A 16211-nucleotide genomic window follows, 5' to 3' on the forward strand; every position below is an offset into this window, starting at 1 on the left:
GGACAGGCAGAGTGAATGGACCTTAAAGGCTGAGTCAGGCTTTAGAAGGGGCAGGAGGGTCAGCAGGGATGTGCGAGGCAGGGGTGCCTGATGGAGAAATCCTGTGTCTCTGTGCTAAGGCATTAGCACTTGAAGGGATCCCCTGGCACTGCTACCTCTACTCCCTGGCATGCTTAGACTGCAGAACCGTGGAGAAGCTTCATGCATCAATACCTTGACCCATAAGTTTGGCACTCCTGATCACAACTGCCTCAGCTCTCTGGAGCACCAGTCAGTAGCACCATGAAGGCAAAGGGCATTTGTACTAAGTCATCATCACATCAAGGGGCAAGTGCTCCTTTCAGTGCTGAGACCTTGCTGTGGAAGAAGGAGAAGCAGCAGTACTGAGTGCACCCTTTAAGTGCCAGTGCCTTCATGCAGAGGCACTGGGCTATCCCACACTGCTTGTATAGCTTTGCCCACCCCACCCCATCCACAATCTCCCAACTCCTCCATTTCTAATTTCCTCTCTTGCTCCCCACTTACCCAGTCACCCCAGGGCTCTACCAGCTTCCCATTCACTCATGTCCAACTGGAATCACATGTGAGAAAGCTTGTTAAAAGCAGCTCATACCAAACCAGCCTCTGAGTTGTCAGTAGCAGCTTTCCCCCCAGGCAATACTTTGAAAATTGTAGAAGGGGCAAATGTATGTTTTCACCCCTCACAACTGTCAGTTGTTTCAAGAACTGAAGAAAAGAACCTATCACGGAGTATGATATTGACCCAATGAGAAATCTTCAAGGTGCTCTAGCCCTTGACAGTATATCTGTTATATGAAACTGTAGAACAAACATTGCAGGATGCTCTATGCAGGCAGGAAGTCAGAACACTAAGTTGTGGACATGGAAGAGAATTTTACTCGGTCCAATCCTCAACGATCCCAATCCTGCACTTTTTAATGGGAATTTTGCCTGAGTAAGGAGTGCAGGAACAGGACTTACGCATGTGCATTTTCTTGATTACAAATGAATGGGGATAACGAGTTTTACAGTGTGGCATCAGTTTTATTAGTAGAATTAATTCTAACACAGTCTCATTAAACCTAGAAGAGTAGGCAGAGGGAGACTTTTTTCCTTATTTCATAGTAGGATCATTATTCAGTTCACTTTATAGACAGTCAATTAATTATTTTCTATTTAGGCTATTTCTCTTCCACGAGTGAATATTATTGTACTATGAATATTAATAGATTCCAAGGCCAGAAGAGACTACAGTATTGTGATTATTTAGTCTAACCTCCTGTATAACATGGGCCATAGAACTTTCCCAAAATAATTTGTAGAGCAGGTCTCTTAGAAAAACATCCAATCTTAATTTTAAAATGTCAGTGATGGAGAATCCACCAAACACCTTGGTAAGTTGTTCCAATAGTTAATTATTCTCAATGTCAAAATTTACACCATTTTTCCAGACTGAATTAGTCTAGCTTCAACTTCTAGTCATTGGATCATATTATACCTTTCTCTGTTAGACTGAAGAGTCCATTATCAAATTTTTGTTGCTTACGTAGGTATCGATAGATTATAACCAAGTCACCCTTAACCTTCTCTTTGTTAAATAGATGAAGCTCCTCAAGTTTATCACTATAAAGCATGTTTTCCAATCCTTTAATCATTCTTGTGGCTTTTTACCCTTTGCAATTTATCAACATCCTTCTTGAACCACCAAATCTTTTTCAGTCAGTGCTTCTCAGTATAGAGTTTCCCACCCTAGAAGTCTGGTCTACATTCTTTGTTCCTAGATGTACATACATATACATTTAGCCATATTAAAAAGCATATTCTTTGCTTACACCCAGTTTACCAAACAATCCAGATCACTCTCTATCAGTGACCTATCATCTTAATTTACCACTCCCCAAACTTGCGTGTCACCTGCAAACTTTGTCAGTGATGATTTTGTTTTCTCTTCCAGGTAATTAATAAAAATGTTAAATAGTATAAAACCAAGAACCAGTCCATGCGGGATCCCACTGAACACACACCTGTTTGATGATGATTCTCTGTTTAGAATTATATTTTGAGACCAATCAGCTAATCAGCATTTAATCTGTTTAATGTGTGCCATGTTAATTTTGTATTGTTCCAATTTCTTTAATCAAAATATCATATGATTCCCAGTCAAACACCTTACAGAAGCCTACATATATTATATCAATACTATTACCTTTATTAACCAAACTTATACATTTCATTAAAGTTATCAAGTTAGTTTAACAGGATCTATTTTCTATAAACTCATGCTGATATCAGAGTGACAGGCCTATAATTACCAAGGTCATTCTGTTTACCCATTTTAAAAATTAGCACAATATTAGCATTCTTCCAATATTCTAGAATTTCCCTAATGTTCCAAGACTTATTGAAAATCAACATTAATGGCCTCAGTTAGCTCTTTTAAAACTCTGCTGATTTAAAAAATGTCTAGCTTTAGTAGCTGCTATTTAAGATCTGTTTGCATTAATTTATGATTTTATCCTAAAATTATAAAGGTGTAATATTTTTTTCCTAAACAAAAATTTTACAACAAACAAAAATTTAGGTCAGAGTTTAAGCAAAGACAGGAAGAGTAAAGAGAGATAATGGATTAAGAAATGTCTGAGGAATCAGTGTTTGTCAAAGCACATTTTATTATTAATAGTTATACTGATTTTAAAAATACTAGAGAATTATCAACCCCTAGCATTAAAAAATCATGAGTCATTCCCCTCAAAAGCCATGAGATTGGCTTTAAAATCATGAGATGTACAAAAATAATAATTTGGGGATTCTTATTTGCCTTCTGGTTTTGGAGCTTTACGGTTTGCATTTTTAAGGTTTTCTACATAACCATGAGGACTAGAAACATTCTTATAAAAATATATAAGATGAGATCATCATATAATATCATGACCCCAGGAGCTGGGGGGTTAAGAAAAACATGAAATATTGCAAGACATTTGATAAAAGGACAAGAAGTGACAACACTGATACAATTTAGTACTAGCTTAAAAGTGCAGAACAAAATGTACTGTTTCTATTAAAAATTCACAAGGTATAGCAGCCTAATTTATTTTACTGGACTAACAGAAAGTATGTGTGTGTGAATACAAACCTTTGAACAAAAGAAGTGCTGTTATCTAGCTCCAAATTCATGCACAAGTAGCTGTTCATATATAGACACATATATATTAACAGCAAACATAGAAAAACAGTGTTTTTTTAGTGGTTAGAATAAGTAACTAGGAGTCAGGATTCATGGGTTCTATTCCCAGCTCTGTGACCTCCCGGGGCTTTGTTTTCCTCATCTCTTAAATAGAAATAACAATACCCACCTCCACAGGGTTGTGAAGCTCAGTCAATGCACATAAGGTTCTTTGGGATGGCAGGTGCTATAAGTGTAAGCTATTATGTGGTCACCTTAGTCTCCTTGGTAGCTGTATAATGGATGCACCAGTGCCAGCATGTGGCCAGGTGCTATGCTACAGTGACAGCTGTGGTATGCATACTCTGGCTGAACAGGGCTGCCCAGAGCACAAACAATAAGCCCCAGCTTCCTATGCAAGCTCTGAAATTCTTGCTCTGTTACCTCCTAGGAGTGGAGGATTCACTCATCAGCACGTTTCTTGGTATCTCCAACCACAGCAGGTTTCAGAGTGGTAGCTGTGTTAGTCTGTATCAGCAAAAGCAACGAGGAGTCCTTGTGGCACCTTAGAGATTAACGAATTTATTTGGGCATAAGCTTTCGTGGGCTAGAGCCTACTTCATCAGATGCATGAAGTGAAAAATACAGGAGCAGGTAAATACATGAAAGGATGGGGATTGCTTTACCAAGTGTCAGAGCAGTGTAACAAAATAAACCAATTAACAGCAGGATACTAGGAGAGGAAAAATAGGGCATGGTCCACTGCCTGAACTTCACCAGTTCTGGGTCCTGCAGACTGACCTCCATCAACAAAACCGTCCTTCTCCCTCCAGGAGTCTCCCTGGCTCTACAGTGTTTACCTAAGGCCTTCACTGCAAGATTACCTCAGCCACCATCTTGGAGTTGGCTAGTAGCTGGAAGACCTTCACTTAACAGGCCATCTTGAATGTTGTCGGGAAGGAGTTAATATAAGACGCCATCTTGGATTTGGGCAGCTGTAAGACCTTCATGTAACACGCCATTTTGGATATGGGCGGTAAGGATTTAAAGTTGGTCGCCATCTTGGATTTAGGCACCAAACCCATACACAGAAGTTAGTGGGTATTTTCGCTGGGGGAAAAAAAAAAATTACTTTGCCCGAAGCAAAAATGGCCGCCGAAATTCCGGCGCTATTTGCGTATCGACACTCTAGCGCTGTGTTTTATCTCTGTTGTGATCGCGGAGGGCGCTCGGGTCTAACGACTCTATGGTGTGGCGCCTCCTGGCCGGATTCGGGAAGTAAAGTTCACGGCTAGTCCGAGTTCGCGGTCCGTGTGGGGCTGGGCTGCTGCGGGAAGGAACCGGTCAGTGGCGGTGCTGCTTCCTCTCCCAGCGTGCGGGGGATGGAAGTGAATCGGCCTGTGTGGGGTGCAGGGCTAGGATTTGGGGGGATTGTGCAGTGTGGGGGGCTGGGATTTTGGGGGGGCGGGGGAGCAGGCTGCGTGCTGTTAGGGTGCCAAGATTTCGGGCGGGTTGCTGGGATTTTGGGGGGATGTGGCTACATGGGAGGTGAGGTGGTGGGGAAACTATTGTCTTATTAATGCATCGGGGGGCTCAGTCCAAGCACATCTTTCCTTTTCGTGTTGGGGCAGCTGAGGCTGGGGCGAGGAGCAGGAATTAATCACCAACGGAATGTTGGTAAAACAAGAGGAGCTGCAGTATGCCAGGAAGAATAGGATGGGGAAGGAATAATGTGGCACCCCCCGCTATTTTCTAGTGAATTATAGAGCAAACACAAAACAGTGAATCCCTTGCAGTTCTAGACCAAAATATTTGTCACCTAGTATCCGCAGGGAAAGACGAAGAGCTTGCCTTGGGCTATGTTGAGTTTCAGTTGACAGCTGGACATTTGCTAGGAAATGTTAGAAAGATTGGGCTAAGATTTGATGGGAAGGCGACGGATTCAGAGCAGAGAGGCAAAAAGGGCGGAATGATTCTGTATTAGCAGAAATTAATGCAGGATCCTGACTCAGCTTTGGCTGTTTCACTGTCAGGTTCCTATGCCCCTGCCACTAGGAAGTATTTGAATCATGTCCATGGAATGTTTTCATTTAAATTTAAAAAAATCATTAATATATTTCTGTTTAGGTTTTATAATTGTTTTAAACTAAACGTTGTGTCTAAAGGGCCCCACACTAAAAGTATGCTTCATGCAGTATCCCAGATCAACAGGATGTGTAAGGAAGCAAGATTTGGCCATTTCTGTCTTCTCAGAACCTGGATGTGCATGAGGCTGTCTGGCTCTGTTTGCTTCATAATGTCAATTTAAAGCACTGCTGAGTGTGTTGTAAGGAATGTAGCGGTGGCCAGCACATCCCTCGGCCCACTCTGCTTCCCACGGCCCCCATTGTCCTGGAATGGCAAACTGCAGCCAGTGGGAACTGCGATCGGCTGAACCTGTAGATGCGGCAGGTAAATAAACCGGCCTGCCGTGCCCTGCCAGGGGGCTTACCCTGGCGGGCTGCGTGCCAAAGGTTGCCAATTCCTGATCTAGATTGACATGACTGAAGGTTGTTAACAAATATTGGGGCATAGAAAGGAAGGACAAAGGGTACAGCAATAACTTGCAAATTCTTACACCTTTTCATTGTCCAGCTAGGTTTCATGAGTGTTACTAGGCTATAGGGAATTTCTCCTGAAGATGTACATGTTGCTTGAAAACCGCACAAGTTCCATTCTTCATTTGAAGAGATCACCTGGCATCAGATCTTGGTCTCTCTTTGTTGGTAAGACACTGATGATTCTTCCCCGTATGTGAAGAGATGAATGAGTAACATAGACCTGCTTTTCCCAGGCTTGTATTTTTATGCCAGCCACAAATAGTGTATATAGGACTAAATCCATTTAAATGCATGTTTTAAGGGAAGCGGGTTATAAATGTTGCCTTAGAGAAACCTCATGAAGATGACTTGTACGATTTCTGAGAAGTATCATTTGGGAAGGTGAAATCACTTCAACTTTAGTCTCCACTGACCCTTATGGATAGCATGAAGACACAGCTGACTATCTATAAACCCTTGGGGAAAAATCCTGGGTGCGCTGAAGTCAGCAGCAAAACTCCCATTTACTTAAATGGGCCCAGGATTTCACCTCTGGCATTTAGATAGCATTTCTTGTCTTAAGGGAACTGTGTAGACATAAAGTATGAAGCCTCACAGCACCTCCTGCAAATTAGGTATGGTGTTTCTATCCCTCTTTTACATATGGGGAAACAGAATGAAAGAGTAGGGAAGTTGTTTGCCCAAGACTACTCTGAGAGTTGGTGGTAGAACTCAGGAGATCCTAGTTCCCAATCCTATTTCCCAGTCAACTAGACCATACTGCCTTTTAATACTGTAAACACATTTTATTAAAAGGACAGCCCGGGTCCACGTTATAATTGAAGTAAGGTATTCCAATGCATGAGCTATCATCCAACGATTTTCTTGGGTATATGATAGCACTTGGCAACCCTTATGACACAGTTGTACCCCAATAGTGCATGCACAGGTTTCTGTTGGTCCCACAGAGCACGGTAGGCTGTCTTGCAGCTAAGAATAGCCTTTTTAATATGCATGTCCTCAGTACTCAAAGTAGTGCTGTCTTTGGGTGGAAGCAAGGTTTAGTATTTAGACTTGCTGAGAGTTGGAGTGCCTGATTCTGTTCCTGATTTGGTCACTGTCTTGCTGCCTGACCTTAGGCAAGCCACTTTTTCCTATCTGTGCCTCAGTTTCCCCATTTTTAACATAGGGTATAATTATATGAAAGAGAGAGAATTATATTTTATTTAATAAGAAATGCTTTATTTGCTCTCTACATTGAGTGATGGTAACAATCAAAAGGGACAGCAAAGCTGCAATCAAAGCTAGCTCTTCTTTCAGTGAGAATTAATGGACATAACTTGAGTGTTTGTATTAGATAAAGGAATTTTTAGATATCTTCAGTTGCATGTTTAAATCATACCTGTCCCCTCTCTTTCCAGGAATATCTTCCATAGGTCTGGCTGCTGCTTACTATAGTGAAGGTAATTGTCAGTTACACTATGGAGAGTTTTATTCTTTCCTGTTTTTTAATTTTCTTTCACCTGATGATTTTCTGCCCTGGCTTCCATCTGATCCTCCTTAATATCTTGTACTTTTTTTTAACTAATAAAGTGCCTACTGTAAACTCCAGGAGCTGGTACAAATCTTAAAACTTAGCAGCATCCCATTGCCTTCACCAGACTTTACCCCATGCTCTCCTATTTTTCTCCCTCTTTAGTTATTTCCGCAGCTCCTTTCCAGCCTTGCTTTCCCACATCCCCTGAGTATTTATAACAGTGATACTTATCACTCTGTAGTGCTTTATGTTTCAATGCATTTTACAAAGCTTAGCTAGTAGATTCTTTTAACTCCACTGGGAGGGTAGGTATTGTTAAAATTCTGCCAGCAAACTGAAGAGTGTCCCATGCCTCTGATGAAAGTACTCCTCTCTGGATGCTACTAAGTCACTCCTGCCAGAGAGAACTAATCCTAGGGGCTCATCAAAAAATTGTTCTTTAGATGAAGTATTTTCATCTGTTCTTTTGGGAATGGATCAGATTGCACCAAATGCCCCCCTTCTCTCATCATAAATAAATAAAAAGCTGCAGAGCATCCTGTAAGCATCCCTCTTTGTTTCAAATGATACAATTGGACTAGTGCATTTTATTACCAATATAATCAGTATGTTTTTCCAGGACAAAATACAGTGAAACCTATATGAGGCACCACCTGTAAAAGACAATATCTTTTCTTAAGAGACTGCCCTGGAGTCTCCCCAAACACACTGAACCCAGTTCTGCTCCATCTTTAGTAAAATACCTTTGTTAAGCAATTGATTGTTTGTCCCTGGAGCAGTCACTTAAGACAGATTGAACTGTGTAAACACTTCCAGCATGTGACATTTTATATATGCGTTTGGCAAGATGTGCTGACTGCTTCCATTGATGGTCTGAAGAAAACATGTTTGTTTCAATAAAATAATATCCTCAGTCTCTTACCCTTGTTCTCTGGCTTATCGCAGGCTAAGGAGGAACGTGTTTATAGGAGCCCCTGGTTAAAGTATTTCAGTATCTCAAGTTCTCAGGAAAAAAATCATATCCACAACAGAACTACGCACAATCCTGCCTGCAACAAATATGTTGTTAATTTTGTATAGCACTGATTCCAGTGTTTTAAAAACAACAACGAAGAACTTTCTACAATGGAATAACTTCTGCTTTTTTTGATCCTGGAAAAACACTATTAAAATACCATATATTACTGTTGAAAAAGAAAAATCTGTTATGAAATGCACATTTCTTTCTTATTTTGCTCCCAGAGGGGGTGAGCTTTTTTACTATCTTTTGCTTGCTATTCAAACAGTGTATTTAATACTGTGTATCTTGTATTGATCAGACAGCTTGGGATGGAAACTCTTCTATATAGCTGGGTGTCTCTTTGTGGCTGCACAAAATCTGGAGGAGTGGGAGGTAAGATGCTTGCTGTGAACTCAGAAGACAGGAAGTGGGTTGTGCTGGCTTAAGGTATTTGTTGGCTGTCGATTTCAGCAGCCAGATGATCATTAATATTGTGTAATCCAAGTAAACAAGTTGCACTGTCAGACACCGTTGAGAAATGTAGCTACATTGGTAACTTATAGTAAATGTTAACTGGGAGGGTAATTTTTATACTGATAGTACAGGAAAAATTGTTAAAGATGAATTGGTGTTTAAAGACAAGACTTGGCCAAACATATCTGTTGTATTATTAATGTTTTGTGTAGAATATTTTTACAATTATAAGCTGAAATATTTGCAACATGTGATTTTTCAGCTAAGAGAGCAGGAGTAGCACATGAAGTTACTATTGTAAGCTTTCCACACATGCTGTCCCTACTAGTGACATGGGGAGCCTACCAACTGTAGGACAGATCTACCTCCAGTCCCACTCAACATTTCCCCACTCTCAGGAAAGTGCTATTTGTGATGTTTTTAAATTATGTTGACAACTATCCATCAGAAATTGGACTGAGGTTACCGACACATTTCACAAGCAGTTGAAAGACTGTCATTATACTAACCCATGCTGTACTTAAATAAATGACCCAGATGCAAAAGATGCCCTGTTCTGTTACCAGTCCCTGGAGCCATCTAATCCTGGGGATGTTTTCTTTTTAATGTAAACGTCACCATATCGTGTAAGTCAAAAACTTTGCCCAGTTGGTAGCTGTCACTGTTATTAATGAAAGGTGTAGGTAGATTTTATGTTCACTGTAGCCTGGGAGTTGTGGGACAACCACACACACACACTTAAAGAGCACGTTTCAGTTTCTGCAAGGTGTGACATCTTGTCTTAAGGCCAGGAATAGCTTACAGTTAAAGGAAAATAAAACCATTTAAATCCTGTCCTGGAAAGAGTGTGTGAGTTTCAGACAAGTCTGGGTTTGAGGGGAAACCAAGAACAAAATTTTGACTTCATAATCCAGTAATGGGACAGGAGTGAGTATAAGGGTATGTCTATACTACCTGCAGGATCGGCGGGTAGTGTTCAGTGTATCAGAGATCGATTTATCGTGTCTCGTCTGGATGCGATAAATCGATCCGCTAATCGACGCCCATACTCCACCTCGGCAGGTGGAGTAAGTGGGGTCGACGGGGGAGCCGCGGCAGTTGACTTGCCGCTGTGAAGATGGCCAGGTAAGTCGAACTAAAATATCTTAGTTCGAACCTTCCTGCTAGCCCAGGCCTAAGTAAAACTATTAAGTTCCTATTACTATGATAACAGAAACTAACTGCTACAGGTGTGTTGGGCTATTTATTTTTTGGAGGTTGTAAATGCCACCTTCCTACTTAAAAGAAAAGGATACAATTGAGGCTGTGTTGCAATTTTACAGGAAGCTGTATTTGACAAGGACAAAGGAAAAGTCTTCCTTAAAACATTCAACCTTTACAAAAAAATACTGACCCTCTCAAGAGCAGGCCATGAAAAAGGTAAGAAAGTAGGTGTTTCTGTAGGTACTGAGTGTTACTCCTGGGGGAATTCTGCACTAACACATTAAAAATTCTGTGCACAATATTCTAAAATTCTGCATATTTTATTTGTCAAAATAATATAATGTGAACTTATCCAGGAAGGCTCAGTTTAAATGCTGCATCTGGTTTCCACTGAGCTTCCTGTATCTGATTCAATTGCATAGCTGCAGTGACAATAGTCAAACCCAGGTTAAGTATCTTGCTTGAGGTCACAGTGAGCCTTGGCTAAATTGGAACTAAGACTCAGGATGTTCTTGACTTCCAAACATCTGCTCTCCTTGGTTGACTAAATCAAACTGCTTCCTAATATGTTTAAATAGTTGGGAGCTTTTAGTGGCTTGAAAGCATTTAGAACCTCCTTAAATATTATGATGAAATTTCAAACAGATTTTGGGGGTAGGGGAAGGAAGGAGTGAGTGTTAATGTTCATGAACTTCCCCTTTTTTTGTGTCCTGAACAATAGGCAAATGTTTTCTTGAGAGTAGGCATTTGTACCAGAAACAGAGAGCAAATGCTCATTAACATGGGGACCCAGAAGCCAGGAGATGCTCTGAAAGTGACTGATCTGAATGGTGAATTTTTCAACACCTGCTCAGTCTCAATACATTTAACAGCTGTTAACTACCTGATAGAGAAAACAGTTCAAACTGTCTTTAAGAAAAGAGGGAAAAACAGCAGGAAAGCATAAGTAATAAATGGATGATTACAGGGGGGAAGGAGAGCTCAGTGGTTTGAGCATTGGCCTGCTAAATCCAGGATTGTGAGTTCAGCCCTTGAGGGGGCCACTTAGGGACCTGGGGCAAAAATCTGTCTGGGGATTGGTCCTGCTTTGAGCAGGGGGTTGGACTAGATGACCTCCTGAGGTCCTTTCCAACCCTGATATTCTATGATTTTCAATCTTTGGGCAGCTGTACCAGTTCATTAGAGCAAGCTATACTAGCTAGTGCATTCTGCTTTGCATCCAGATCCGGGTTTGTTTGCCCTCACCACAGTTTGTGGTGGTTGGGAGCTCAGAACTGATGCACAGAGCACACCCAGCTGAGTGAGAGGAGGGCAGCAGTACTGAAGCCCTGCAAAGAGGCTCATATTATTAAAGCAGAGAGAGAGAGCTTAGAGTCCCAGTTATATAAGTCAGAAATGTCAATGTTGGGAATGGCTGTAACTGATGTTCTTCCCCTGCTTTTGCTAACAGTAGCGGCTTCGCTGAATGAGATTAGAGATGTGAACGTGGAAGAGGAGAAAGTGCGTTACTTTGGGAAGGGTTACCTGGTAGTGCTACGATTTGTCACTGGATTTTCCCACCCTCTGACCCAGAGCGCAGTGCTGGGCTGTAGAAGGTATGAGCTATTCTTTTCGATTATGAGTGTGAGTATAAGAGGAGTAGGTGTTAACTATAGGGCCAATGGCCGGATTATAGGAGGCTGTTGGGAGAATTGTCCAAGCTCTGTTGGGAGTCTTATTTAATCTATTTTTAGGATTATTCAAGTTGTGATTGTCAAACCCTTACTGAGGGCTTGTCTACATCAGAAAGTTGCAGCGCTGGTGAGGGAGTTACAGCGCTGCAACTTTGAAGGTGTACACATCTGCAGGGCATCACCAGTGCTGCAACTCCCTGTTTGCAGCGCTGGCCGTACTCCCGTTTTGTCTCGGGTGTAGAGGATCCAGCGCTGGTGATCCAGCGCTGGTAATCCAATGTAAACACTTACCAGCGCTTTTCTTGACCTCCGTGGAAGGAGGAAGCCTCTGGTAATCAAGCTGGTCTCCTTTCCCGGTTTGCTCTCTCGTTCCCGGAACCCCGAGCAAGCAGGTCTCCTTCCCTGCGGTTTGCAGGGTGGCTCCGGGAACGCGAGAGCAAACCGCGGCGAAGCTGGTCTCCTTTCCCGGTTTGCTCTCTCGTTCCCGGAGCCACCCTGCAAACCGCAGGGAAGGAGACCTGCTTGCTCGGGGTTCCGGGAACGAGAGAGCAAACCGCGGCGAAGCTGGTCTCCTTCCCCGGCTTGCTCTCTCGTTCCCGGAACCCCGAGCAAGCAGGTCTCCTTCCCTGCGGTTTGCAGGGTGGCTCCGGGAACGCGAGAGCAAACCGCGGCGAAGCTGGTCTCCTTTCCTGGTTTGCTCTCTCGTTCCCGGAACCCCGAGCAAGCAGGTCTCCTTCCCTGCGGTTTGCAGGGTGGCTCCGGGAACGCGAGAGCAAACTGCTGCGAAGCTGGTCTCCTTCCCCGGTTTGCTCTCGCGTTCCCGGAACCCCCCTTGAAGCCGCCCAACAGCGCTGCAGTGTGGCCACATCTAACACCACTTGCAGCGCTGGTTGCTGTAAGTGTGGCCACTCTGCAGCGCTGGCCCTATACAGCTGTACTAATACAGCTGTAACAACCAGCGCTGCAAAATTTTAGATGTAGACATGACCTGATTTGAGTTACAGGCATTTGAGAATAAGAGCAACTGTGTAATGAGATCTACAATATTAGACATTCTAGGCCTCTAATAGTTGTTTTTATTACTTATAGTTCAATCAAAAGGAAAAAAGGCCCTTTGATTATTGCTGTTATTTATACTGATGACCCATTGTGATGGGCACTGTACAGACACATCATGAAAAGACAGTCCCTGTTTCAAATTGCTCACAATCTTAGTATAATCAAGATACAACAAAAAGACAAGAACACAATTGGCAATGATATTTCTAAGTGTAACAAGCAGCTGTCACAGCCATTGTTGAGTGTTTCGTAGGCCTCACAGCAGCCGTGAATTTTAAGGAGAGAATAGATGGCTTCCATCTTGCTGTTTCTATGACATTATTTTTATAGCTGTTCTTTCCTCTCTCCAGAAGGAAATGTGTAGAGGTCACACTACAGCTTTGCTTGTCAGAAGCATGTGGTGTCTTGAGATAGGTTGAGAGTGATAATGAAGGTTACAAAATGTTTAAGGGCTTTAGATAAACCATTTAAGAGTAATGGACTTAATGGGGGACATTAAAATCTTGCATCCTATCTCAGTAACAATAGCATTACCTGTATCAGATACTTGTGTGTGGCAGGAAGTGTGTTGAAAGCTAAATAGACCATCCAATTTCAAGTGCATTTATACTCCCTAAAAGTGCTGCTCCCTGTGTGTCTTCAAGTTAGAACTGTGTTTTTGCTTAGCTCATTCTTTCTCCTTCTGTTAGCACTGCTGAAATAGTGCAGCTATGAGTGAGGCAGATTATCTTCTGCCTTGTGCATAATAAGTACAATTATTAACTAACTGAGGAATCTTTAGTACTAGTGATAAGAAGCAGAGAGAGTTCTACAGGTTCTTTAGCTTGCAAGGGACTGTAAAGCAGGGGCTGTTAGAAAATATTCTGACTTGTGAATGGAAACCTCCTCTTGTCTGAAAGTCATTGGGAGAATGGCTCTTATGAAGTTCCACTTTAGTCACTTTTCTGATTATAATGACAGCTTGGAAAAGTCACATACAGCTTACGAATCTGGACAGGCCCTATGCGAGTTGCTAATCATAGTCTTATTCCATATATTGACTGGGCCTTCAGATAGATATGTATTCAGCATTGAGTGCTTTTGCTCTGGCTCATCAGCCCCACACCTCCGTTAATTTGGACATTGTTCATTTCTTTCCACAGTGACGTGGAAGCAGTTGCCAAGCTCATTACTGGGTTTCTGGAACTGAACAAAGTAGAGAACCATCAAGATCTGTCGCAGAGCAGTGAAACGGAGGCCAGTGATGCAGACGAACCCGAGGACGAGTATTAACAGTAATAATGAAATTAAAAAAGCTGAGCCCTCTGAATGCTTGGAAGCTGTATTGGCTGCATTGCATCTAAGAAGTCCCCTCACGATTTGGTGTCGTCCCTATGTGTGTGAATTCCTCTACCGCGACAGCTGCAAAAGTCTGAGTTGGAGTGCCTGCTGATGCCAAATTGCTTTAAATTCCTGCACCCCCATACATTGTTCTTCAGCTGGAAGCTTCAGTATGGATTTGTTCATATGTGGCTTGCATAGAATCCAAAGGAAATACTATTTTACTTTGCCTTAAATTTGTAGGTATTGATAATTCTGGCTTTGGAACTTTGTCAGCACCTCATAATTATCTAGGAAAAATGATGTGCTAATGAATTGGTTTGAACTAGTGGATTGCATTCCACAGTTATCAAGGTGATAGTTGCACATTTAAACTTTTGGTTACTGTAAATATCCATTGCAGGTACAGTGTATGTGGACTTAGAAGACTGAATTATTGACTTTATATTATAATGTCAGATTCTGTTACTCTTATTTAAAGGAAAACTCCAATGTGGTACATATATTTAAATCCTGTCATTAAATTCAAAGAGTTAATCATGAAAAAAAATTGGTTTTAAGCATCTAAAAATAGTAAATAATCAAAAAGCCACTATCTTGCCAGTTTTGATGATGCCAAGTACAGTAGGACTGAAAAAGTTACTTACAATTAGAAACCAATAGAAATAAAAAAAAGTTTGAAAGTGGCGGTCCAGAATTTCAGATGTAAAATTGGTCCATTTCATATGTGGCTTAATTCCTCCTAGATTAGCCAAAGGGGAGTGATTCTTTTTAAATAAAATATAATAGCACTTGCCTTGCAATAGCTTTGAAATGTTTCAATTTCCTGTGCTGCTGTTTTAGGGGTGGGAATTGTCTTCTCCAAATAAAACAGTAGTAGACGTGGGAGCCTCGAGTCAGGCTGTTCTACGTATTTATTTTAAAAAAATCTGCTGCTGCAGGGCAAGTCCACCAGGTGTTTTTTTTGTTTTTTCCTTCAAGTGCCAACTGCTAAAATGAATCTTCAGCCTAGCTCTATCAATGTTCCCTATTTGAAAAGTCTTTGGCATATTAGATAAGATCTTTGTAGCATTGGATACTCTGTTAAGAAGGATGGGACAGCTAGGTATGTCAGTGCTTTGTGACCAAACCTTACCTTCAGATATGTTGTGATTGTTGTCCTCTTTTCTAAGATCTGTTTCCCATGTGGTAAAATATATATTTTTTGATACATGGTTCTTGCTTTTTATTTTTTATTTTTAAGAGTAGCTTTTAGACAAGCTACATCTGCCTTGATCAGATGTTAAATCTAGAGCTCCAACTCCATTAATTGTGTCTATACCAAGCTGTCATTAGTGAGAAGGAAACAAAGTTGAATATATTGGGCCAAAGTAACTTCAACATGATAAAATTGCTTGTTTCATAATCTGCCCCTTTTTGTTTAGGAGATGCACAAAAGCATTAAGCCCTGAATATCCCAGCACTCAAACCGGGAGGTGCACTAAACAGGGAGGAGGAGGAATAAGATGAAAAGTGTTAGTTTTAAACCAGATTGACATGATATGTTCAGTATAAAGGATAAGCACTAATAAGTTAAAATCAAATAGTTAACCCAAGGTAAAAAGGGAACGTATTCAAGTGGTATTACTTGGTATAGGAAACATGTCTTTAGCAGTTAGATATTATAGTTACTGGAGTTTAACTTTTTAATTAGGATTACAGTCCACTGCTTGACACATGTTACCTGTTAGTATTTCATAGACTGGTATTAGGGTTGATGGTGGTTTGAGTCAGCAGGAGGAGATCTGAAAGGCACACTAGGAATAAAGCCAGACTAGATGCTGACTTTTTTAGCAGTCAGTGTTACGGCAGCAATCTCTGAGGGAGTTGCATATCTGTGGCTGCATTTCTGTTTTGAGGTTTCTTCCCAATTTTAGGGACTAGAGGCAGGCGGGGTGGGTGGGCTGGTGGGGCAAGCCAAGGAGAGGTTATTTATCTTACAGGAACTTGAGTTCTTTGAGATATTTTGTCCCTATGGGTGATCCACTATAGGATCCATGTGCACCTGAGCATTCTTGACCACAGAATGAAAAGCAGTTTCCACAGGCCCATGCCTGTGCTGAGCAGCACCTTGTGCTCCAAACAAGGGCTTATAAAGGGTGTGGACCCTTCTTAATCGCAAAGCAGAGCCTCCACAACTGAGGGGAAGGAGGGTGGGAGGTCG

At 41.6% G+C, this 16211-nt stretch overlaps 1 protein-coding gene across 2 annotated transcripts; it reads left to right on the forward strand.

Moving 5' to 3' along the window:
- Positions 1-4245: 4245 nt before the first annotated feature.
- On the forward strand, positions 4246-15223 carry LOC115635523 (cytochrome b-245 chaperone 1). Of its 2 annotated transcripts, none has more exons than XM_030534421.1 (7): positions 4246-4506; positions 5802-5928; positions 7164-7205; positions 8599-8672; positions 10076-10172; positions 11407-11551; positions 13831-15223. In XM_030534421.1, the coding sequence occupies exons 2-7, from the start codon at positions 5844-5846 to the stop codon at positions 13958-13960; spliced, it is 573 nt and encodes a 190-aa protein (XP_030390281.1). In that variant the 5' UTR covers positions 4246-4506; positions 5802-5843; the 3' UTR covers positions 13961-15223. The 2 variants fall into 2 exon arrangements, with proteins under 2 accessions (XP_030390281.1, XP_030390280.1); XM_030534420.1 differs by having other exon boundaries at positions 4247-4506; positions 5798-5928.
- The last annotated feature ends 988 nt before the right edge of the window (positions 15224-16211 follow it).

Source organism: Gopherus evgoodei, chromosome 15 (genome assembly GCF_007399415.2).
Source record: "Gopherus evgoodei ecotype Sinaloan lineage chromosome 15, rGopEvg1_v1.p, whole genome shotgun sequence".
NCBI classification, from domain to species: Eukaryota; Metazoa; Chordata; order Testudines; family Testudinidae; genus Gopherus; species Gopherus evgoodei.